The 24,085-nt window shown below is 39.3% G+C and overlaps 2 protein-coding genes across 2 annotated transcripts; one reads left to right on the top strand and one right to left on the bottom strand.

The window, feature by feature from the left end:
• Positions 1–1,403: 1,403 nt before the first annotated feature.
• LOC146467995 (regulator of nonsense transcripts 1-like) lies at positions 1,404–17,591 on the bottom strand. Its single transcript, XM_085124664.1, has 27 exons — positions 17,107–17,591; positions 14,546–14,635; positions 14,156–14,323; positions 13,851–13,892; positions 13,644–13,740; positions 13,408–13,449; positions 12,893–12,966; positions 12,681–12,768; positions 12,001–12,184; positions 11,130–11,238; positions 10,800–10,919; positions 10,364–10,451; positions 10,040–10,110; positions 9,814–9,889; positions 9,191–9,394; positions 8,844–8,987; positions 8,299–8,360; positions 8,052–8,203; positions 7,452–7,569; positions 6,668–6,824; positions 6,140–6,226; positions 5,472–5,570; positions 5,029–5,086; positions 4,868–4,941; positions 4,069–4,323; positions 3,785–3,910; positions 1,404–3,291 (listed from the first exon to the last, which is right to left on the bottom strand). The coding sequence occupies exons 1-27, from the start codon at positions 17,460–17,462 to the stop codon at positions 3,046–3,048; spliced, it is 3,387 nt and encodes a 1,128-aa protein (XP_084980790.1). The 5' UTR covers positions 17,463–17,591; the 3' UTR covers positions 1,404–3,045.
• A 172-nt stretch (positions 17,592–17,763) lies between these two features.
• LOC146467994 (haloacid dehalogenase-like hydrolase domain-containing 5) lies at positions 17,764–23,239 on the top strand. Its single transcript, XM_085124665.1, has 8 exons — positions 17,764–18,226; positions 19,216–19,328; positions 19,941–20,037; positions 20,154–20,190; positions 20,540–20,714; positions 21,564–21,609; positions 22,091–22,230; positions 22,761–23,239. The coding sequence occupies exons 1-8, from the start codon at positions 17,903–17,905 to the stop codon at positions 23,104–23,106; spliced, it is 1,278 nt and encodes a 425-aa protein (XP_084980791.1). The 5' UTR covers positions 17,764–17,902; the 3' UTR covers positions 23,107–23,239.
• The last annotated feature ends 846 nt before the right edge of the window (positions 23,240–24,085 follow it).

Genomic DNA, 24,085 nt, shown 5'->3' with positions numbered 1-24,085 from the left:
CGTACGCGTACTAGAAGTCGCTTAGTACAAGACCATTCTTAACAACTACTAGGGCTCTCTGTTACCAGAGCACTTTGACTGCTGGCCAAAGAAATACTCTGTTTTTTATATAAGAACGTCTAATTTTGGAGCCGAGGCTGAACGTTCTTATATTTTATTGCGATTTGAGGTTGAAAACGTTCTTAAGATGTTCTTAAATAACATGGTATACACTACATGTATTTCAGTAAATCAATGAGGACGTGACCCGGAAACCTTTCAAAGCGCATTGTCCGCTGAGATATGGTATCAAGAACTCCTGATTATGGCAAACCGAGATGTGTGTCACCATTGTTAATGTTATACAAAACATACCCTGCAGGCGCGTAGGAGGGGAGGTTCGAGGGGTTCGAACGAACCCCCTTTGAAGATCAATAATGGCGGAAGAAAAACTTTTAAATAAAGTTTCTCTGGTCAAAATACATCAACACAAGAAAAATAGAGATACTAACCCATTCTTTAGGCCTTATGTCTTATCCTCCGACTTTGATTTTATCGCAACCTTCATCTGCGCCTAGTCCTTCCTCTCCCATACGTCGGGTCTCACTGTAAAGCCTTCAGAAAACAAACGACATCTTCAAAGCGTTTTCGATGGTATCGGAGGTAAAGGCAACTTACAAACGTCTTCGCACCAATCTTCCCACTCACTTTAACGAGATCTACGATCTAGTTTTAGCCATGGCAGAGAAAGTAGGAGTTGCTCCCACAGCGCCAAGGATTGCAGAACGACAGAGCCCTGGCTCTAATGCATATCAAATACGATATGCCTGTCAATCTTGTCGAGATAGTCAATTTGTTCGAAGGCCTACACCCGAGAATGATGCAGTTTACCAGCTTGGTGTATGACTATCAGCGGATCGAATAGCTATAAGAACTTGACAAGGCGCAGAATGTACATTGAACTTTCTTGTTTAAGTTGAAACAAATATGCCGTCGAAATGATGTATATTGCTTAAAAAGCTGCTGTAAAACAAAGTTGTGATTTGCCTAAAATGGGTCTCAAAATGCAGGAAATGAGGTTTCTGGGAACCTAGATTTTCAAAAATTTCTGGGGGAGCATGTCCCCGGACCCCCCTATAGTAAGAGCGCCTCCGGCGCTCAGTAAGAGTTGGGGCTCAACGAACACCCCTATCGAAACCTTAGCTACGCGCCTGACCCTTAAGTATTCTGGTTAATTTACATTTGTTACCTTGGTTTTATATGCAGACTAGCAAAATAAAAACGTTCTTAATCGACTCTCAGCCTGAGGAATGTTCTTAATACGTTCTTAAAATTTTGGTTAATCTCAGCCTCGACGTTCTTATAAAAAAGGTTCTTATAAAAAACAGTGTACTGGGGCTCATACTCATTAAGAAAACAAGTCATCCACATCGTATTCAGTTTGTATTTGTCTACAACCCTGACGGGTACAGAAAATCATGTCAACGTGGACTGCAAGCAGTCCCTTTCTGGATAGTCGAGAGGTCGCGCGAAAAAACTGGAGTGAACGAGCGGAAGGGGGCTTGGGGAGAGGCGGAAAAAAGTCTTTTCTCTTCTTCTTCAGTCTCTTCTGGTTTATTTCTCCTCGCTCCAGTCTCGCTGCGCTATGAGCACACCATCTCGACTAACCAGAAAGGGACTCCTTGCAGTCTAATGTCAACGTTACAATGTACTACTTCAATTTAACTACAGATCCTAGCGTAATACCGCAGGGCAATCAAAATAGTGTTGCACAAAACATTACCAGTCTAAAAGATTAAAACGCTACAATGAAGCACAATAACAAACAAGGGTGTAATCAAACACCTATCTATAAACGACCTTTACGGGACGCGAGTACATCTTCTTCTAGATGGTAAAAACTCCTGCCCTTTTTAAATTGACAAATCCAGGTTAAAAAGTCCGGTTCCATTACAAGTTGACTCTGTCCTGTTCTTAACACAACAGTAAAAGCAGCTGAAACCACAGCACGAGCAGGCTTCATTCAGTTGAGGTGCAGTTAAATGTAACCGTACAAATAATCGGATTTTTCCTTGATTATTTATGTACCGTATTCACTCGAAAAAACGTGCGTTACGCGAATTAAAGTTTCCAACTTTTCGTTGTGGCGCTTACTCGCGGAGGACGGTGTGCTTTCACTATCACTAAAACAGAACCTGCTTCTGATAAAACATATAACTATTCTTAAATTCTAGAAGCGATAACAACAAACAAATTCAGTTTAAAATTTCGTTGTCTTTTTCCCAGTCGAATTTTACTAAGCGCCATATTATTGTTGTTGTTGGGACAGGGGGGAGAGGGTTCGGCACTTACACGGGAGAGGACCTTATTAGTATATTATCGGTGCGAAGCTTATTCACGGATATAGCCTTTAATCGAGGAAGGCGCTTTTCCGAGTAAATACGGCACCCCTTCGTGGCTGGTCAGATTGATTGAACCAATCCTTTCCTATTTGCCTAACTGAAAGGCGGAAAATGAAACAATGCTGTTCTGCTCGACTGTATTCTCCTCAAACAGTTCACTTTGCTTTCCTGTTGCAGATACTGTCGACGTGGTTTGGCTTAATTTCCTTAATGCAAGTTTAACAGTTTCTACCTGAACTACAATGTTAGCAGCTTAATGACGACAGACGGTTTAGTAAAAGCCAAATCTTTAAGACCGTAAAATGCCTCTCCACTGAAAGACAAGTTTAGATATCGCTGCTTCATTTACCGTGTTTTTCAAAAGCTCATCGTCTGTTATCCGGTTTAAGACTAGAATTGCGTTTCTCGGTTTATGTGTCTTTTCCTTTTGAGGCGTCAAGACCGTTAAGATCTGCCGTTTCTAAAAGCGGCAAAAACAAAATTCTCCTCTCCACTTCTCGTCTTCTTCTTGCTCTCGGTTCACTTCAAGGTTAAGGTGGATACCACACCCTTCCGTGCGGGGCATAGCAAGGGTGTGGCTTTCGCAAGGCGTTACCATGCCGGTTGCCTAAGCGACGGCTGCCGGGTGGTGACGTGCCCCCTTATCAGCCGGGAGGCTGACACTTCAGTACTGGGAGGCATAGTTTGGCTGGGAGTAGTCTGGTAAGGAGTTCATGTAACCTCCCCTCTCCCCTTGGTAGGTGGAGTCCTGGGACAGCACCGCATCCGCCTGAGACTTCAGGTTAAAGTCATCTCCTAGGTAACTGTCTTGAGACAGGTCCGGCTGGGACAGGGGCTGGGAGGCCATGGGCTGACTCATGGACATACCGCCTTGAGTGAGAGGACCTTGGGACAGTGGCTGCGAGGCATCCTGTGAAGGAGAACGCAGTTAATACTATGTTCTAAATTTAAATCTAAATAGGTGAGATACGAGAGACACGAAGCCAACCACTGTGGAGGTGCGATTGCCTGTGCAAAAAGCAGGAAAACCGGTGGGAGGGCCAAGGCGAGGTAGGAAGAGGCTGCTGATTTGAAGGCTCTGGTTTAATGTTCCTGTTTTGCATCAGAAGCCAAGAAAGCCACCATACTCGCAGGCATTCGTTGCGATTGCTGTGTACTGATATTCGCCAAAAAAAAAAGTAGAACCGGTATTTTGCAAATCGCTGAAGTACTCTAAAATTCTCAGATCAGAAGCACTCACCACAAAAACAGTGTTGTCATTTGCGTGACCAGACAAGATTTAAGAAAGCGAAATGCGCGCGTATTAAATGACACGCCTCTAGTCTGGTGTCCTCTTTTTCCTAGGAAAGTCAACACGCGTTACTACTAGTAGCAAAGTCTTGCTGATAGAGAAATGTTCGTACCTGGCTAGCCTGGCTGGCTGGCATGTGAGGAGCATAAGCCATTGGCTGTTGAGGGTGATGGTTTCGCTGATTACGCTGTCGAGGCTGCTGAACTGGTCGACCATGTGGCATACGACCCGCCAGAGGCTGAGAGTAAAGGAAAATACCATTAAAACGACAAACATTACTTTGGGAAATCCATGAGGAATGGGATCTTCTTGTGATGTATAATAATAATTAAGCAACCCATTTCAATACCTTTCTATCCACAGTTCAAACAGATGTCCTCTGGTCATTGAACTCACCTGTCCAAAGTAGTTGTGATGTGGGGGAGGTACAGGGGGGATAAACATTCCCACGGGTACAGGGATCCTAGCGGCGGCGGCAGGTGGGATGGTGCGTTCGGCGCCGATGTAGCTCAGACGGTCATGGGTGTGGAAGTACTGATCATGGAAGGCTGCGGGGTCTATGGGTGCTGTGGGCATCTGTCGATCATACACACTGCCGCGGATCAGAGCCTCGCGGGCATCAAACATGGTGGTGCTCATGAAACGGCCTCCCTAATCACACAAAGAACAAGACTTGTCAGTACAAATCTAACAAACTGTTGTAAGGTATGAGGTACAGGGATAGAAGACGGTGTACCAGTAAGCACCTTAATGTTTGTGATACAAAAGTGAAGTTGGAACTCATGTTAACATTTGACCAGATTCAAACTACCATCAACATCTTCACCAATGAAAGCCATGGCGTAAGGCTGAGTGAATTTTAAAGTGATTGTTGACCGCAATGACAACCTGAGGTAGTTAATACCTGGGGAATTAAGGTTTACTCGTGGTGACATTTCGCTCACGAGTGTGTAAGTTTTCCGAGTCGCTCTATTATAGACGGGTGGGGAACCATACTTCGTTTCATCATTCGGTGTGCCTATTTTCTTCCTTCAGAAAAAGCTTTGCAGGATTTTTTGGTATCTTGCCAACCCCTCCTCGTCAATATAGAATGATCAACCCTTTATGTCCCAGAAAAGCGCCACAGAAAAAGGAAGGAGTGATTGTAATTTACTTGAACAAGAAACGGTCACAAATAGGAAGAAATTCACTTTACCGGATTGGTTCGGTTGACAAGTTTTCTTGGTTTGCTGAACTGAATCATGCTTTCCTTCAGATTATTCAGGGGTCCTGTAGAGCGAGAAAAAACAGCACATTTCACATGCAGCGAATTCTTCTATCTTGAAAACACGAAAAAGGCACGGTTTTCAAACTCACCTTCCATCAAGGTCTTGTTCTCCTTGTAGTAGTTCAACAGATGGTTCCACAGGGGTTGCTGCAGAAATCAAAACAGGAAAAAAAATTCGGTTCCTGAAAAGAATTCTATGACAGGTGGAAAGTAATTATTTTTTTGTCTCCAGGCTCCCGATCCGAGCTGAGACATCCAACGAAAAAACTGTAAACGTACAGTACGATTTTGGATTAAATCTAAGAATTTTTACACCGTTTTCCGATCAACTGATTGATCAAGAAGCAAGTGGTAAATAAGTAGTTATGTTGCTGGCAGTTTTGGAAAGAAAAAGATCTCTCAAAGAGACCAAGAACTCACCGACCTCTTAACGTCTTTACGGAAAGGGTGCAATTTTTTCACTATAACGACCATGTCACTTGACTATATCAATATGTAATCAAGCACCATCTTTTTTCTATTAACAACTTACCCTGGACAGAATCTTGGGATTGCCGATGACAATGATTCCATACTTTGCTCGAGTCAAAGCTACGTTCAGACGTCTTGGATCATTCAAGAAACCGATGCCCTGTGAACAAATAGAAAGCAAAAAGAAAGTAAGTATATTAAGTCTTGAAAGGGTCACAAAGTCCACGTACTGTCTGAGATGTACGGGAGATTTACGGCTAACGGCCAACAGCAGAAATGACCACGTCACCATGTTTATCCTTCATTTGCCGCTCGCTGTTTTCAGTGTCTCAGTAAAATTGGGTAGTTTTGCGTTAGCATCAAAGGCCAGAATTGTTTTGTACTATTCTCATCCATGTACCCATCGTTTGCCGTTTGCCATAAACGTGATTCTAAATCTCTCGATAGTGTCCAGGCCTGCAAATCTCAAAACTCCCAAGGACAGAGATGTACTTTTTCGAATCTGTTTGTTTTAATCCATTTGTCATAATTTTTAGTTTAGATTGCATCATTTAGTCTTCAAAATCATCGAAATTTGAATTTATTTGGATTCGTCAAATTTTTTAGGTGGTTTTGAGTAATTTTTAACGGATCTAGGCATTTGCCATATCAACGACAGTAAAACTTTTGTTGTTCCTGTCTATTTTCCCATGCAAACTTATTTTAACATCATGTTCACTGTAGCTTTACCTGGTGCTCATTGGATCGCACACATGACAGGATGATGTAATCTTTCTCCCGTCCCTGGAAAGCATCTACACTGGCCACCTCAATTTCCTGTGAACACAAACAACAGTTAAGATTACTACATGCACAACTGTATCTAAAGCATGTCTTAAACAAGTCACGTTACCATGACAATGTTCACACATCCATCTCTGGTACTACAACACTTTCTGGGGAGGGGAGGGGCCTACATGTTCAAATATATTGGACATGTATTTTCTTACTGTGCTCCTTCAGAGTTTTTAAAACACGTTACATTGTTGTCCCTCGTACTGAAATGTGTTTCAAGCATGATGGAAACCAACAGCCCTTTCTTCTGTCTGTTGAGGTCAGCATAATCATTGAATTAAGTGAATGCTTCACCATATCATCAATGAGCATAGTGAAAATGTTAAGTGATGGGATAGAGCTAAGATGTACCAGTGAGTTCACAAAACTAACATAAAAGCAAGATATGGTGCTCAGTATGGCGAATTCACATATTGATCTTACCAGGTACAGGTTGGCATGAAGAGATCCACTGAATTGCATGTACTGCACAATGTAGGCCCTCTGTCCCTCATATGGAGTGATCACTCCGATCTGCTCTGGCTTGACTCCAGCACGAAGGAAACGGGTGGCAATCTTCTCCACATTGGCAGCTTCAGTCCTGTGATGCAAACGTATTAGGAAGACATTTCAGCTTTGTTAGAAACTACTTACATGTACATGCATAAGAATAAAGACAACCTTTAAATGCTTTTATTTTTGTGTGGGCTTTAGATTTGAAAATTTTAAGCATTTGTAAGGGCAGATTTAGACAACACAAAATATATTTTGTGTGACACACCAGACCTACATGTAAATCACGCCTATAAAATGACACAAACTAAAAGAAAAATCCTCCCCCCCCCCCCCCCAAAAAAAAGCTAATAGATTTCTTAGTGCTTTTTAAAGGATAAGACAATCATGACCACAGACAGTGCTAAACATAAATGATGACAGTTGCATTTGTACATGATACAAACCCATGATAATGTAATAATCCTCAGCCGATAAGACTTGACTTTGGCAACAAGCCTTTTGTACCAATTCAGCTTTGTACTTTTCCCAGCACATGTCCATGATTATGACTTACTGGATGTTGCAAAAAATCTCACTGGACAACAAGATTTTTGTGAGATCTCTAATATTAAAGACAGCATGCATATTGTGGTGAGCATGTTACACACAGTAATACGCTGCTTTGCAGACAGCAGAGTTTCAAAACCACCAAGAGTGATGAAAGTACATGTACCTGTTCAGGTAAGATGTCCCAGAGGAGGCAATTTCCTCTTGGCCCATGGTAGCATAGAAGAACATTGGTTTGTCAGGGACAGGCCATGGAAAGTCAATTCCTGACTGCTGACGCTCAGCTGAGAAGAACAATCAAAGGAATTTTGTGAGCAAAAGATTGTCTGCGATGTTAGCTGCTTCAGCAGTAAAACTTTTATCTGCATTTCACCTAATATTATATTCACTCAAGTAACAGAAGCTCACAGTGTGGATAGAACTATGTTATAATAACACAAGTGTGCATTTTGAATCCCAACTTCTCAATATTAGCCCTACTTTGGCACATGCATGCATCAGTTACAGTCTCTACCTTTCACACCCCAAATTCATACTGAATATTTTGACTGAACCCTTGTGAAAAGATGCTCAGCTGACTTAACATAGCTTAATTCAATTTTGATTTTTTGTCTTGTCCTTATATTGTAAGCTTACAAGTACTTCTACAGTGCAATATTTTTAAGAAATTGAATTTGAAATAACTGATTCCTTTTAAAACATTGCAATGCCAGAAAAGGATAGAGGTTTCAGCGCATACACAAATGGCACATTTCCTTATACTCACCAATAGTAACTCCATTTTGAAGTGTTCCATCATAAAATAGGTTGGATGGGAACTCACTCAGGGAAGGATGCATACGGTACTGAACTTGCAGGCGAATGGGTCGGATTCCCAGAACCACCAGCCGTTCAAACAAGGACTGAGACAGACCAGCACTAAAGAAAGTCAAATGACATGTTGATTTAAACAAGTTGGAGTTGGAGTATGGGGGGTGGGTATGGTTTGGGGAATAGAGGACAGGCTGTCTTACTTGGCAGCTTTCTTGCACATCACAACAGGACCCAACTGGCAATGATCTCCAACCAGGATCAGCTGTAAAAACAAGATAACGCAACATTTATTTCCTGCAAATAAACTTCAAACATTCATATGACCAGTGTGCGACTTCACCACATTCATTGTATGTCCAATAACACAAAAATTATCTCACAAAATTTTGTCCAATAAACACTGCTCACAAATTTGGAATTGAATTTGAGATTCCCACGTCGGCAACCTCTTTTCTTGTTCACCAAATTGTCTCAACTACTCACACCAGGCAAACAAACAGCTGCCATAGTTTTCAACCTTACCCCTTCCAGCCCAAATAGCAGCTAACATCTAACTTTTACTTACAACATCACTACTTTGATCAAACAGTCATATAGGTCATGAGAATTAAGCAAATAATCACCAAAAGCCAAATTTTTGACTTGGAAAAAAATTCTCTTAACTAGTACCATGAGAAATCAAGAAAAAAACAATGAGGAGAATATTGACATTGACATTTAGCATAGGAAAGCTCATGTAAGTGACCTGTTTGCAGCCAAGTACCACCGGTACCATGCACTCAGGTTCAGTGGCCTGGGTAGACTCATCAATCAACACAGTGCGGAACCTGAACTTGGACAGACGAGGGTCACCAGCTCCCACACATGTGGTACAGATCACGTCTGCATGCTGAAAAATAAAGAAAACCCTTAATTAAATCCCAAATTTTAAACTCTGTTACACTGTTAAAAAAAATAGAAACCATAAAGTTCCAATCAACCAAAGCACCCTCCCACCACCGCCCACCCCCTCGAAAAATAAGCAAACCTGACCTACTAAGTACTGTGGAAATGAAATAGGTAACTGCATGTCAGATTAAAGAGCTTACTGACCTGCAGAAGGTCTCGTTCACAGTTCCTCTTCAGAGACCGGTATCGTTTCTCATCAGCAGCAGACAGCTCACCCTGCTCGTCCTTGAGTTGTTGAAGCTTTTGCAGCTCAGGGACACTGTCCATATTGCGCACTTGATTATGCAGAGCAAGGAATGCCACAGGCGAGTCAATGGCCTCTCTACTCTTGGCACACAGTCTAACAACCTATTGTCACATCAAATAACATCATCACATCAATCTGGTTGAACGTACATGTATCTGGGAGCTCTTTTACTCTTTATGAGCAACAAATTTGATGCACTTGCTTTGAATAATGATAGCTACATGTAAACCCTTTCATCATTCCAAAAAGACGAGATCCCCTATGTTTCGAGGACTTGTTTTCGCCACTATGGCACTCTCACAAAAACTGGTAGTAAAATGATGACGGCTATCTCATTTTCCTGCCAAACACGACACTGACTCACACACATGCACTTCTCTATTGGAAAAACTAGTACTCACACTAAAATCTAGAGGTCTGCCTTAAAAGGGAAGGAAAGCACATTCAACAGAAATGCAAATCCATTGTACTTGCACAAGAATAATCTGGACAGAGGATCCATGTGGCAGTTTAACAGTACCTTGAGTCCTGTCTTGTGTATCTTCTCTGTCAGTTGATCCACGGCAATGTTACTGGGAGCACAGACAAGAACTTGACTGGAAAATTAAACAAACAAACAAAAAATCAAACTTTTGTCACTTAGTACAATCATCAGACAACCTTGATAGATAATTAAACAATGCTTACGTCTAGAGTGACAAGTATGTTTTTATTATTAAGAGCTCTATACTATACATATAACTCACCCATTATTCTGTTTGGCCAGGTGATACACTACACTGGCAGACGTCACTGTCTTACCAGTACCAGGTGGTCCCTGCAAGAACACAAACATATAACAAGAACTTGAATGACTTGGAACTATGTTTGTATATAAAGAACTCACGATAAAAAACAGTGAATTGACAAAGACACAACAAGAAAGCAGCATGGTTTAAACGTTAGCCTGCCTGCATTGAAGCGTGATGAATGGAAAAGATGTCCAATAATATTTCAGAATCTAAGCTAAAGGGAAAACACCCTGATTTCTTCATAAGCATAAACAGCACTACAATAATTTCATAATATACCTGAATAAGGCTAAGGGGTCTTTGCAGGACAGTCTTCACAGCATAAACTTGTGAATGGTTAAGTTCAGGTAAACCTTGAGCTGAAAACCTATAATGTTAACACAGTCCATTTAGTGAAATGATTGAATTACCACAAGGACATAGCAGCACTAGCATTTTGTGCATCTCAGACAACTGAGGACATCACACCCAAATACTCATTTGAGCATACAAAATTGTATCTCTAAAAAAACTGAACAAGTCATCAGAAAAGCAAACTAACAAACTCAAGGAGTAAATGAAGCCACACTTTGACTTGACAGTGCCAGTCCATTTTTTGGAACAGTTCCTACACAATACACTTTTCCAAGTGTTTGACAGCATAATTTGGAGTCAAAAGGGTTCAACTTTCAGGAGACCTTCCTAAGTTATGTTTGCCTCTATTGATAAAACAAACCTTTTAGGAAGCTGACACTTGACAACCTGTTCCTCAACTTCATGTCCCAGGAGCTTGTGGTAAATGTACCCACTGACTGATGTCTCGTCAACAGCAAAGGTCTTCATTCCAGTCTGCATCCTGCCAATCACAAATAGTTGTTAAAATGGACAAGAAAATGAAAATAACCACAGCAACCAATCATTTACATTGTCACAATAAAGTTTATTGCAGAAAGTTTTAAATAACAAGTTACTACATGTAAAAAGCCTTTCTGTACACATACATATAAAAATCAAACAATGACACAAGAATTCCTAACAATTTCAAGAACATGACTTTGATTTGCACCTGTCAAAGGATGTTGATTTCCACACAAAGTCCACCACAAAGTTATGGGTACACTCCACTGGTGCACCCAGATTGCTTCGCAACTCAATTCCAACTTCCTCACCAAAGTCTGGAGAACGACAAGTTAAGAAAATATCCATTTATGGGCAGAACTGCAGTGTCCACTGCAAAATTCTTATTAATGTTTTGTTAATGTGTTTTAACACCTATTGAAAGGTATGACTTTCATTTTGTTATTCCTATGGAACACAAGTTGGGTGTTGGCTGCATGAACAAGATGTAACCTTCTTAAAGAACCAAGAATAGTGCAAAGGCAAGAGACGTCTACTTCCCACCAATGTGTACTGGTTCTCCCTCCATTCCTTCTAAGTTGCAAACATATTGAACTTTTAAACATCATTTTTCATAGATACCTATCATAACAAGAGCTCAAACTACAGGAAATGTAAACAAATGAACAGTAATGGAGTGGCTTGGTCGACAATATTTGCCTTCTCTTTTCTCAATTTTACAGTATTTCTCCATTTTTATTAACAGTATTTAGATTCACACTGTTAAACATTGCTATCCATTATTCTACTCTTAGTAAGTCACTATTTCAGTATTGGATCTTAGGTTGTGTTCAACTGACCGTATTCTGGAATAGGAACAAGAAGAATACCTGTTAGTAAGATTTCTCTTTTCAAGTAAATTTGGGAAGACATTTCTGCAAAATTTTGCTGACACATGATAGTTAAAGAGTCATTTTGTCCTTCAAACTCCAAAAACCTCTCATGCGGGATTTCTTGTCATCATTCTATGTCTTCCTATTCTGGAATAGCGTCAATCTAACACACCCTTAATTTATTTTAATTAGCTTTTAGTAGGATACTGTTTGGTACTTTGATCACATGGCCAACACCCTGCCAGGGTTTGTGTAATTCGCCAACATATCTCAGGCGCAGCTCATCACCAGGCATCAGTCGCATGTCATCATTTGTTTTAGGAAATGAGAAATATGCAATCCTCTTCTTGTTTAGACCTATGTCCCAGCGAACAACAATGTTATCTTGAGTCTGTGAGGGAAAAAAAGATTGGCATCAGATACAGATAACAACTGAATACTCCAAGAATGTCAAAAAAGTACAGGAATTACTTAAAACTAACAGGTGTGTAAGCCACATAGCACTGGTTTGAAGCATGTATATTGTGTATATATAAGAGGACCTAAGTCTAAAAAATACTTACTCCAACAAATTCTGCAATACTAGTAACCTATCTATAGAAAATTAGATCATCAGGAACAAAGCGTTGGATCACCATTTTGAATTTCTTGTGCAAATACAGTTGTCTGCTTTGATGTATTCAATCCACATTTGCAACTAACAATACTACTACAAAAACTAGACATTCAAACATTATTTTTCTGGCAATTATCAGAAAATGTTTGAGGTCTGACTAGTGAAATAGCTGATTCCCTACACAACATTTGAAATACAGTGTGAGACAGTCCAAAGTTCAAACACTGGTTGAACTATTTCCCACAGAAGTGTGTCTGTTTGTGTAGGTTACCTGTGACTCTTTTAGCTTCTTGTCATAATCTGCTTCCAGTTTCACCAATGGACCAAAGATGTTCTGATACTGATAAGCATCTTCATACCTACAGAGAAGAAGGTATAAGCACATCAATAAATAATAGGTTTAACTGACGGTTTACATACATGTAACATTTGAACTTCTTATCATTATCTGAACTTCATGATCCAGAAACAAACATTGCAAACCTCAGAAGAACTTGCTGTGGTTCATCGTCAACTCCAGGCTTATCCAAATCTTCTAACTTGGCTTCTGGGTTGTCCTGTAAAGGAAGAGTGGAAGGGTCACAGTCAGACACCACTCACTCAGATGTCAGATGACTCATATGAGGAAATGAGTTCCTCAATTTATTCTGGCCTCTATATTTAATTTGAAAAAAGACATTGATTCAGTACTCAGGAAATATAGCATAGAGAATGCCACAGTATTACAGGACAGGTGTACCCACATGTACATGTACAGTGAGCTCTGATTGAAATATTATCAAGAATGTCTATCTGTTAATTTGTTTTTCTATGTACATTATAATGTGTGCACATTACAGTACATTAATTCTTTTTTCAAGGACAAGCGCAAAAAATAAAAAAATGGTTGGGATTATGTTCTGAAGAAAGAAAGAAGGAAAGAAGGAAGGAAGGAAGGAAGAAAAGAAGGAAGGAAGGACGGAGGGAAGGAAGGAAAGAAAGATAGCAAATTCTCAAACCTTCCAAAGTTCTTCAAGTTTGTTGATTTGCTGGGCTGAGATCTGGAAATGAAAGATAAATGCTTGAGTTAGGTGTTTAGCATCCTGTTATATCTGTTTAACGAAAAAGCATCATTGTACATTTTCCCACGCCAAACCTGTTTTGAATGGACACACAATTTATTGGTGCATGTAGCACTTTCTTATTTCCCAAACTTGCAACCAGTGGGCCAGCCTGTACCTTGTTATACACTTACCTGTCTTGCCCTCAACTGATCCTCATCAGGAGGAACTTTGACAAGCCATGAAAGGAAACAGCGGTCATTGATCAGAGGCTGCCACTGTGCCTGATCCCTGATTGAAAATAAACATTCACATATTAATATTAACAATCAAGCTAGAAAATGGAAAATATAATTACTGACAGTGTTCTGATCAACTTGGATAATTGTATGGTTACTCACCAATTCATATCCTTTGAGTTACTTTGTGTTGCACATGGCTGCCTAAAAAAATCAAAACTTGAGTAAGACCCAGTTCAAACGTCAACGTCACTTGATTCATCCCAATTTGCATGAATTAAAATCATTCTTAGCATGACATCTCAATCAACTACACGTATTGTGCTAAGTAATTAAGTCACAACAATTTGGAAATCAAAGTGCAATTTTGGATGGCACTTAGCAGCCTGCAGACTCCATAATTATATAAGCAACAAATGGTGCTCACTCATGTTAAATATGTTATGAATTCAGAGATGCATACTAACCTACACAGCAATACCACAACAGAGTCAGCCTTGGCTGGGATGAAGCCCAATAAGAACACATTGCGACAGGCGCAGTTGTAGCATTCCAAGATCGTTTCTCCCAGGGGACCATCTTTGTGAAGGGTCACTTCTTTGTGTTTGGCTCTAACCAAATGGTTTACAATGTGGCTGTGAAGGAGAAGTTTCAAAATAAAGAAATTAGTAATAAAGAAAGAGACAGTAAATGTCCAAGCACACTTGAATGAAGTACATGTAGTTTATTGGACTGAAAACAAAAACAAAGACAAAAAACAATTCCCCAACGGGCGTCAAATCAGTGATTTTTTGCACACTTATTATTGGGTTATTTGACCAAAATAAATAAATCACTTTAAGTGCCAAGAGTATTACCTGCCAGCAGTGTTGCCCCGGCCATTACAAAACCACTTCTTACATTGAATACACTGAACAACAGATGCCGGGTCATGAACTCCACAGTACCTGAGAAAAAAATTGTAGAAAATAATTTATTCACTGGGAAGTTTAGTGTCTATAGTAAGAACTTTTATTAATGTGAAGACCACTTCATCTACATTTCATCTACCTTTATTTAGTTGGTAAAATCTATACAGATATCGTACCAACTGTACTAAATATTGAAAGAAAGGAACAAAAAGAACTATCAACAATGCATGCAATAAATAACTATAAAAATTAAATAATTAAAGTTGAATAATGTACATGTAAAAAAATGGCAAAATTAATTAGAAAGTAAAAAGTCTAGCAATTCAGCTAAGTAGCTAAGTAACTTTATCGATATGAGGAAAATAGGTATCAAGCTACTTGTACTTTGCTTTACTAAGTTGTGCCAAGCTTAGCTAACCTCGTGAAACTTCTGCATCAATAGGAAGAAAAACCAAAACCAACCGTGACTTAAATGCGTGCATCTTCCTCTGCTTGGTACCAGATAAAATTACTACATTAAATTTTAGTTTGAGGCTTTGAGTGTTGATTGGATCATTGGATTGTTTGGGACTCTAAGGAGGCGTTACACTAGGCAATTATGTTTAGGCAATTATTCTTTTTGTGCAACTTATCCTGCAAAGTTTAAAAACAGTATAATGAGACACTGTGAGATGATTGCACAAAGTATACTTGGCAACCCTTGCAAAACATGCCGAGGCATCGCTGCAATGATTGTGAAAAGTAGGTTACACCGGCCAACACTTGAAAAACTTGATGCAACATTACTGCGACCCTTGCGAAAACTAGAAGTCAGTTCTAATTTTTGCAACGATTGTGGCAATGCTGCAATTAATTTTTCAGGTGATGCCTAGCTAGTGCAGTTTGCATCCTAAAACTTCTCTTGTAATCTGCAATGATCCATTTTGACAAGCTACACAAAACATTTTGGCCATTTATATGAGAAAGTAGGACACAGCTTAGCTAAGCCGCAAAGTACACAGAGAAGTACTGTTTATGCAAAGGCTAGCTAGGCTTAGTTTATCTCTGACCTAATGTCAATTTTTATGCATTTCGACGATAAGTGCACAAGTTAGGGCCGGGTCGCACTAAGCGAATTTTTGTATCTCCTAATTTTTGGCGGTCAAACTTTTGGCAAACATTTTTGAACTTCCAATTTTTAGTCTTGGTCGCACTACGGAAATTTGCAGTTCCAAAACGTCTTTGACTGACAGCAACATCAGTCATAACCCGCTGGGGAAAATGACCCTTCTTCTCCTGTTACATCAGGAAAAACAAAACATTTTCGCGTAAGAGAATGGACACATTGGTTAACGTGACAATGTCTCGGCAACACAGGACTGCATCAATTTCGTCGTAAAACATGCTTTTCTTCTTCGACCCTCCAGTCTGCTAACTGTTCCATTCCTTTGCTTCTTTGTAACGTTCTACTAAATACTTGATTTTCTTCATACACTTGATTTCATGCGAGCGTTTAAATCGTCGCAGATTTTAATCCACGCCGTTCGTGACTCTCTGTTCTCTAACCACTCGTGGTTTTCGGCCCACAACTGAACAAGCAGTCGTTGCTCAGCTTGGGCCCAGGTGTTGTACTTTCCTTTTTTGCCTTTCTTGCTCCGCTCTACTGGGTCAGGAGTGCTGCTAGCACTCGCTTCGCTACAGTGAATGACAGCTTAATTGCTGTACAAACAAAATTGGCTGCTTTGCCAAAATTTGGTCGCCTCCGAGGCAGCAATTCGGTGTCTTTGAAGATTGGCGAAAGTTTGGCAATCCGTGAAAAATTGGCAAGTTTTGGAAACGTGAGGTCGCACTTATTTTGCAGTACGTGTTGACAGAGTCTCACTTAAATAAACAAAATTGGCTCTAGTGCGACCCAGCCCTTAGAAAAGATGTGATATAATACCATTTTTAGTGATTGGCCAGTGTTATTACTTTTGTTATCGTTGATTATCGGTATCAGAGATCAGTTGTTTTGTTAACTGTGTTTACTTGCAAATATTGTATCAAAGAAAAATAGTTATTGTAATTCCATACAGCGTATGATGACCTTTATGGGTAGGGTAGAGAAGCCATTTTTAAGGACTGTTTTGTCCATACATCTTTATAAAAGGAATTAATTAAAATAATGATAAAAAATAAAATTAAAGACAAAAAAGAGGAATGAGACTATAATTATTAATAACGCTTTGCTTAAAGTAGAGATACATGCATTTAAAGGATTTTATTTCATGTTACACGGAGACAAAAAATATAAAATAGTTGAAAGCCTTTTGGGAAATCCAGTCTATAAAACTAACAATTTCCCACGTAAGCTTAAGTTTTAATTTTTTAAATAGATCGAAAAACGTTTATTAGACTGTGTAAGCCAGTCCAATTCTAAATGATTATTTAGCGGCTTCCGAGAAAAAATATTTAATAAAAAAAAACGTTATTTAAACCGCTAGACGGTTCCTTAAACTACCAAAGAACTGCTTTCAAGTTGAACACACCTGCAAGCATATAACGGAAGATCTTTCGTGTAAAAGGTTTCATCTTCGTCCTCTTCGAAGTTTAGCTCTCCTAACGAGTTGTTAACCTTGGAAACTCCACCATCTGCCTTCGATTCTTCATTTACCGCTACAGGACCATTACTAAGGTCTTCTTTCTGGTCCACAATATTTCCATTGACCAAAGGTTGGCTGCCTTCAGGCTGTGAAGCTTGCGACTGTGTTTGAGTTTGCGATGGGACAGTAAAATCATGAAATTCGTACTCGCTTCCTTGAGTATCTGCGCCGAAATCAGCTTCTTCGGTGTCTAAAAAGGTAAGTGTTTGAGATGCAGGCCCATACGAGTCTACAGTGCTCATCTTCAACTAGAAGAAACGTTATAAAGTGGATGCTTTCGCCAACCAAACCGAAAACCCTGAACACTTTTGAAAATATGGGTAAAGAACGTGGCCAAGATGGCGACCAGAGCCACGCGATTCCGGTTTCGCAATACTTTCGCAACAGATCGGAATCGTTCGGCAAATACCGAGAGATATTCGACTTTCCGAATACCTGTCGAGTTAATCGCGAAGCATTGGATAAAACTTACCCATCATGCTCTCCGTTTCAAGATGGCGGCAGGACTTGGCGAATTTGGACTTTATACGTAACCATGTGACAGCTGCCTTGTTCTAGCTTATTTTCACACCTTTTTGTTGTTGAATATCAACATTATCAACTTTCATGTAGTGAGAGATATACTAGGTTTTCTATTTCTGGAGCACTTTTGAGTTGAGTGCGTTGTGCACCGTTTGTTACCATGTCTTCTTGTACTTCTCGTCGAGCGTTGCCATCCTTTATCAAAATGGCACCAAAATTTAGCGATGTTTTGCGTTTTTGTGGCGCTCGTTTCTTCTGTGATAATCCTACGGCTAGGCTGTTACCGAAAACAGCGACGCCATCTTTCGGTGTCTTGCTGGATATCGATGGTGTACTTGTAAGAGGTCGGAACCCTATCCCAGGGGCAAGAGAAGCCCTTGAGATGCTCCGGCAGTCCGAAGTTCCCACAGTTTTTTTGACAAATGGTGGTTGTGAGTTAGAAAAAGAAGCTGCTGAGCGCCTCTCTGATAAGATTGGCTTTGAGGTAAGCTTAAGTCGCTCTATTAATCTTCATATGCTATGCACTATCAATGTTATTGAGGTGATTAAGGGTAGGGGTAGGGTAGCCCAGGCAGTAGACCATTTGACATTTGTGAAGAAATTCTTCAAATAAAAAAAAATGTCATAATCCCGCTTGTGGCTTAGCATAAGTAATTTATAAGCCTACAAAGCGGGCTTATGTTTTTGCATTTTAAGGCAAGCGGAGGCAAGCGCAAGGCGAGTGCAAAGCAAGAGGTGAGCACAAAGCGCAAGTCACGCACAACGGGAGCAGCACATTACATCACATCCTGTCGCATGTGGCTCGTGCTCGCCTTGCACTTGCCTCCTCTTGCCTGAAAAACACAAAAAACGTCTGCTCTGCAGCTGGGTAGTAATATGGTGATGGGTTTATGCTGAAAGTTGGTCTTGTGGATGCCCTTGGGAAAATTCTGCAGTCTGGGTTATGGGCTCCTGGCGCAGTTAAATCATGCAGGTAATGATGCTAACCTCTTGAGATCTGAAATCTGGGTTTTTTCTTTTCTACTACCTTTCCCCTTACTCATTTACCTTCTTCCCCTTCCCCCTCCCTCTCGCCCTCCAAATACCTAAAATAAACCCACCCCTTCCCTCAATCCCCCGCCCCGCCCTTACCCCCCAAAATGACCCGTTTCATGTGGTTGGTGAAAACGTCTCTAATAGATTAAGAGGGCAATGCACCAAAATGCAACTTGTAACATCATGACATTGCTTGCACAACAAGGTGTAAAACAATGTTTTCCTTATTACCTGACCTTGAGCAAGGAATACAAGAAGAAGAGACAATAAACAATGTAACTTTTTGATTGGCTGTAGGTAAAACTAGCTAGTTGATAATTTTCTTTGTATTTGTCTCTGTATGAAGTTTCATAGTTTTGGATTTTGCAACCACATGCTCTTCACCAGTGCTCATTGGTGGAAGTTTAATTTGAAACTTGATATTCATTCTCATTCTAGGTAAGAGAAGAGCAAATGGTTTTGTCACATACACCTCTAAAGATGTTTGACTGGTTTTTCAACAAGCATGTTTTGATATCTGGCCAACAGAATATTAAAGAAATTGTTCAAGGGTATCCTTTCCAGCCTAACATCCAACCCTATACTCCCAACCCTCTACTTCAAGAATTTGGAACACAGTTACCTTGAAGAATTTGTGAAGAGCTTGTCCTTTGAGAATGATTTGTTAATGAGTAAATGACACAGGCATACTCCGAAAAAAAAAAGAATCTGAGTGCTCCAATCAGGAGTTGAACCTAAGACCTTCCAATTACTAGTTCGGATGCTCTACCACTGAGCTACAGGGGACTCATGGGAGCTAAGGCCATTAAACTAGGTTCATGGGAGAAACATCCTGCATACTGCTAGGATTGGAATGTTAATGTGTGGCATATGCGCAATGGAAATGTGATGGAAAATGTTAGCCTGGTGAACAAGTGAGAATGATGTATTAATAGAGTGTGTGCACGGAGGCCATGTTGGAGGACTAAAACAATAGAAGATATTTCCTAAAGGAAAATCATTGTATTGTTTCGGTCCTCCAACATGGCACACACTCTATTAGTAAATGATGCAGGCATACTCATCCTTGTCCTTTATTAAACATGGTTGACTGGTATGATGTCTGACTTAGACTTCTCTAGCATGTGCGCCATATTTAATTTTCCTTCATTCCTGAATACCAGATATGGATTTACTAATGTCTCTGATATTGAAGATGTGAGAAGGGCTTATCCTTTGCTAGACATGGTTGACCGGGACAGGAGATTTGATCAGGTGAATGTATGTACTACAAGTGTTCCTGAAATGGCTTTTCATTATTCTTTTAATCTATATAGTGTTTTATAGGTACTGCTTATAACATACTTTCGTTTAATGAATTTTACTGGTTCTTTCAGCTTGGCATTCCACCTGAAGAATTACCACCCATTGAAGGTACATGTATTAATTTTTTGAACAAATGCCCCATCTTGTTTACCCCCCTCCCCTCCCCCCACTTCACTGACACTGTAAAATAGACCCTTACTGGAACAATCAAAAGATAAATTATTTTTATATTATATCAGGAAGAGGTGTTGTCAAAGATGACAGACCATTAAAATTTGTTATTACAAGAAGTACATGCCAATTCCTGCATGCCTTATTGCATCCATTTTTAGAATTACAAACTTAGACATCTGGCTGCTGTAAAATTCCAAATATAAGCCTTCCTCTCCTTCCTTGCGTTGCTTGATTTGTAGCTCTCCAATTTATTATCTTAAGTTTCATCTTCCCTCTTCTGCAGCAATACTCTTGCTTGGTGAGCCAGTGAGATGGGAGACAAACCTTCAGCTGATCATTGATCTTCTTGTCACTAATGGAAGCCCTTCGTCAAGTCCCCTGTCTGCACCTAAAGAGCATATTCCAGTTATTGCAGTAAACACAGATTTAATTTACATGTCAGAAGTTCCTTTACCAAGGTATTAGAAATAGACCATTTCCAAGTTGCTTTGAACCTCATTATGAAAGCGAGGCTAAGTGCAAAGCTTTTGTTATTAAAACTAGTTTTCATTCATATGCAAACAAAACTAATTTTCATATTAAAAGATTTGCACTTAGCCTCGCTTTCATAGTGAGGTTCCCAGCAACTCAGAAATAACTTATTGCTGTACAGTTTTCCATAGATCAGCCAGCTTAGCCTGTGAACATAAGTCATGAGAACAGCTTTTTTTGTTGACACTGTTGTACTCTAGTTGAGCTGATGATTGCATAGCTGCATGGAGATTAATACATGTTTGATGTACAAACAGATATAATTTAGATAAATAAATAAATAAATAAATAAATAAATAAATGAAAGGTAACACTATGGGCACTTTCCATTGAGCCAAACATTCCTGGGGATTCTGGGTGAGGAGTCGAATTGGAACAGAAATTTTCCAGAATAAAATTTCAGAAATTTTGGGTATACCTCACGAGGTTGTGCTAACATCCGGAAAATACCATTCCATTTTCGAGAGCCATTCTTACTCATGAGGAGCCCTGATTACATGATAATGGCAAATTAAGCAGTCCTGACACATTCATTTGATAATAATGATCATTGTAGTCATAAATGAATAAATTACAATCAAAGAATGGATGGCACTTTTTCAATAAATTTATACAATATATTGGATGTTTTGAAGTTGTTGAATGGAAACTAGATCTGTAAAGCATCCAGAATGTCTGCTGGTGAGTTAAAGTATATGCATTTTATAAGACTGCAAGGTCCTCTTCTGGATAATTATATTACTTATAGTTCATATATAATGAATGATTTTTTGTAGATTTGGTCATGGTGCTTTCTTGTTAAGCCTTGAGACTCTTTACAAGGTAAGTTTTAATTTACTTAGTGTTTGCACAAATCTGAATCTTGTGCTTCCAGTGGAATTTTACTGTCAGTATTTACTTATATAAATTATTTGACAACCTGTTTAAGCTCTACTTTTCACATTCTCTGAAAAACACTTGCATTTTATGCTGAAAGCCAACATCATCTGAGAAGACATTGTAGGAAATGCAAACTTTGTTCAACAGGCTCAATTAAACATATTTGTGTTTACAAATGTGTCCTGGTCAAGTTTGACAAAATTGTACTTCAAGGTTTCTTGAGGCTCAACACACTTCCACATGTCCATTCATGCTTCAGTGTTTCTTATTTATTTATTTATTTATTTATTTATTTATTTATTTATTTATGTACTTTTTACTGGTAAAACACAATGTTTACTCAGAATTTGTTTGTTAAAATATTGATTGTGAAAGTGCAGTAAAATACATACTGAACGCCGTCAATATTTTATTATGCTTTCAGAAACTGACTGGGAAAGAATTGGTTTACACTGAACTTCTAGGAAAGCCAAACATGTCAAACTATCAATATGCAGAATATTGCCTTTTAAATCAAAACAGTGAAAGCAAACCCGGTCAAATGAAGTCACTTTATGCAGTTGGGTAAGTAAAAAACCTCAGAACCTCCCTCCCCTCCCAGTTCCTAATTTGCCCCCTCCCTCCTCTTCGCACCACTGTTTCTCATATGGTTCACCCTCTAATCAGGATTTGACAATAGTGGTCAAAAAGCCTTATACTCAAGGCCAAAGTTGAATTCTGGTTGAATGGGATCAACTGAGTGTACATTCAAGAGTAGGCAAATTGTTCATTCAGCCATCAAAGACCACTTTAGTCATCTTTGGGTTGTCCGTGGGTGCGCAGATGGCTGAAAAGGCCAATATTTGCACAGAAGGTTGGGTGACAGTTGGGAGAAGGGAAAAGGGGTGTGTCTACTGGGGGATGGCTGGCTTGACTTTTCCTTACCAATCTTTTTTGCTTCGCCGCTTCAGACTAATCTCATGTTGTAACATTCAAAGTAATACCTGTACTCAAAGTGTAGTAAGTGTGCAAGTGTAAGTTACTAATTTGTGCTTGACAGGAGATGAAAACTGTAACTGTTTAATTAATATGAAAACTTTGTTCTTTTTCTGCAGTGATAACCTGGACACTGATATTTATGGAGCCAACATGTACAATGACTACTTGAAGGTATTTCATAAAAATAAAGGGAACAATACCAAAAATCAACTTAGAAGCACCTTCAGTCAGAAAAAACAGAGTGCAACTAACTGGTCGCCTGAGGTAAAGAGTGTAGAGTCTATTTTAGTTCACACTGGGGTGTCTTTGCAAAATGGTGACAATGCCACAAACAGCGAAGGAGCTCAATTCCTACACCGTGACACAGTTTTTCAACCTCACTTAAGGAGAGCCAATCATGTCGTTGATAATATTGCAGAAGCAGTTGAACTCATTTTAAAAAAGGAACAGGATTGCTCCTAGTAAACTACGCAGACTACACTGTGTTGTAGTCATATTCCATCATCATGGAATTTAGTGAGTGATTACTCATAAAACTGTTGGATGGTATTATGTGGAGTGTGAATAGCAAATGGTCGTGAAGGTCACCAATTCTGCAGGGCAGAGTTGTTCAAAGCCTGATTAGCACTACACAATGCAGTCCTAGCTGGGTTAATTGTGAACTACACCAGGCACCAGTTGTTCAAAGGCCGGATAACTTTATCCTGTGGATAACTCACTATCCGACAGTTTCAATCTGGGAAAGATTTCAGTATTTCCTCTTGTACAAGCGAATATGCACACTCTAACCACAATTAAGTTTGGGAGTGTACGAAAACCTTGGACAACGTTGAACGTGAAGTATATTTTAGACCCTGTATAGTGCCTTATCCAACAGATAAAGTTATCCTGCCTTTGAACAACTGGGGCCTGTAAGTTGTCATAGCCAGTTAGTTTTCCTGGATATATTATTAATTACCGTTAATCGGCAAGACCCTTTTGTATTTTCATTTAAATTAAATGTAGTTTCAGTGTATTTCTAGTTGGAAATTTTTCAATCCAGTTTGGGGTTTTATTTTCCGTGGTAATGGATTACAGTAATGAAACGTAGTCAAAGGAAAAACAATAAAAATATTTAAACCAAAAACAAAATGGTTTAAAACACGACAGAAAATTTCCTTTTTAGATATATTCAACATATTATTTTTTATCATACGCCAAGTAGATATTTACTAGACCAATTTTATTGATATTTTTCATCCTGCTAGCATAAGAAAAAATAGACCAATGTTTTGAATTTTTATGACTTTTGCACCAGTAGCCAAATATGGAGTGAGGGTACTCAGGTATATTGGTAACAGAGACTTGCAAATGAACCAAAGTGTGATAAACGATGTATGATCAAGTTCTTTATTGTTTTATTTTTAAGCATATTGATATACTAAATTTAACAAAATATTAA

The sequence above is a fragment of the Pavona decussata genome, unplaced genomic scaffold (genome assembly GCF_977016875.1).
Source record: "Pavona decussata unplaced genomic scaffold, jaPavDecu1.1 SCAFFOLD_133, whole genome shotgun sequence".
Lineage (NCBI taxonomy): Eukaryota > Metazoa > Cnidaria > Anthozoa > Scleractinia > Agariciidae > Pavona > Pavona decussata.
Note: the sequence above shows the minus strand (reverse complement) of the source record. Positions and strands in the feature narration are given on the sequence as shown.

What these genes read in the sequence shown, in the direction of transcription:
- LOC146467994 (XM_085124665.1), top strand. Translation starts at nt 17,903, where the DNA reads ATGTCTTCTTGTACTTCTCGTCGAGCGTTGCCATCCTTTATCAAAATG. An exon ending in CTGATAAGATTGGCTTTGAG is followed by an intron (nt 18,227 to 19,215) that starts GTAAGCTTAAGT and finishes TTCTCATTCTAG; the next exon opens with GTAAGAGAAGAGCAAATGGT. An exon ending in AAGTCACTTTATGCAGTTGG is followed by an intron (nt 22,231 to 22,760) that starts GTAAGTAAAAAA and finishes CTTTTTCTGCAG; the next exon opens with TGATAACCTGGACACTGATA.
- LOC146467995 (XM_085124664.1), bottom strand. Translation starts at nt 17,462, where the DNA reads ATGAGCACTGTAGACTCGTATGGGCCTGCATCTCAAACACTTACCTTT. An exon ending in TACACAAGACAGGACTCAAG is followed by an intron (nt 9,395 to 9,813) that starts GTACTGTTAAAC and finishes ATGTGACAATAG; the next exon opens with GTTGTTAGACTGTGTGCCAA. An exon ending in GAACAAGACCTTGATGGAAG is followed by an intron (nt 4,942 to 5,028) that starts GTGAGTTTGAAA and finishes CTCGCTCTACAG; the next exon opens with GACCCCTGAATAATCTGAAG.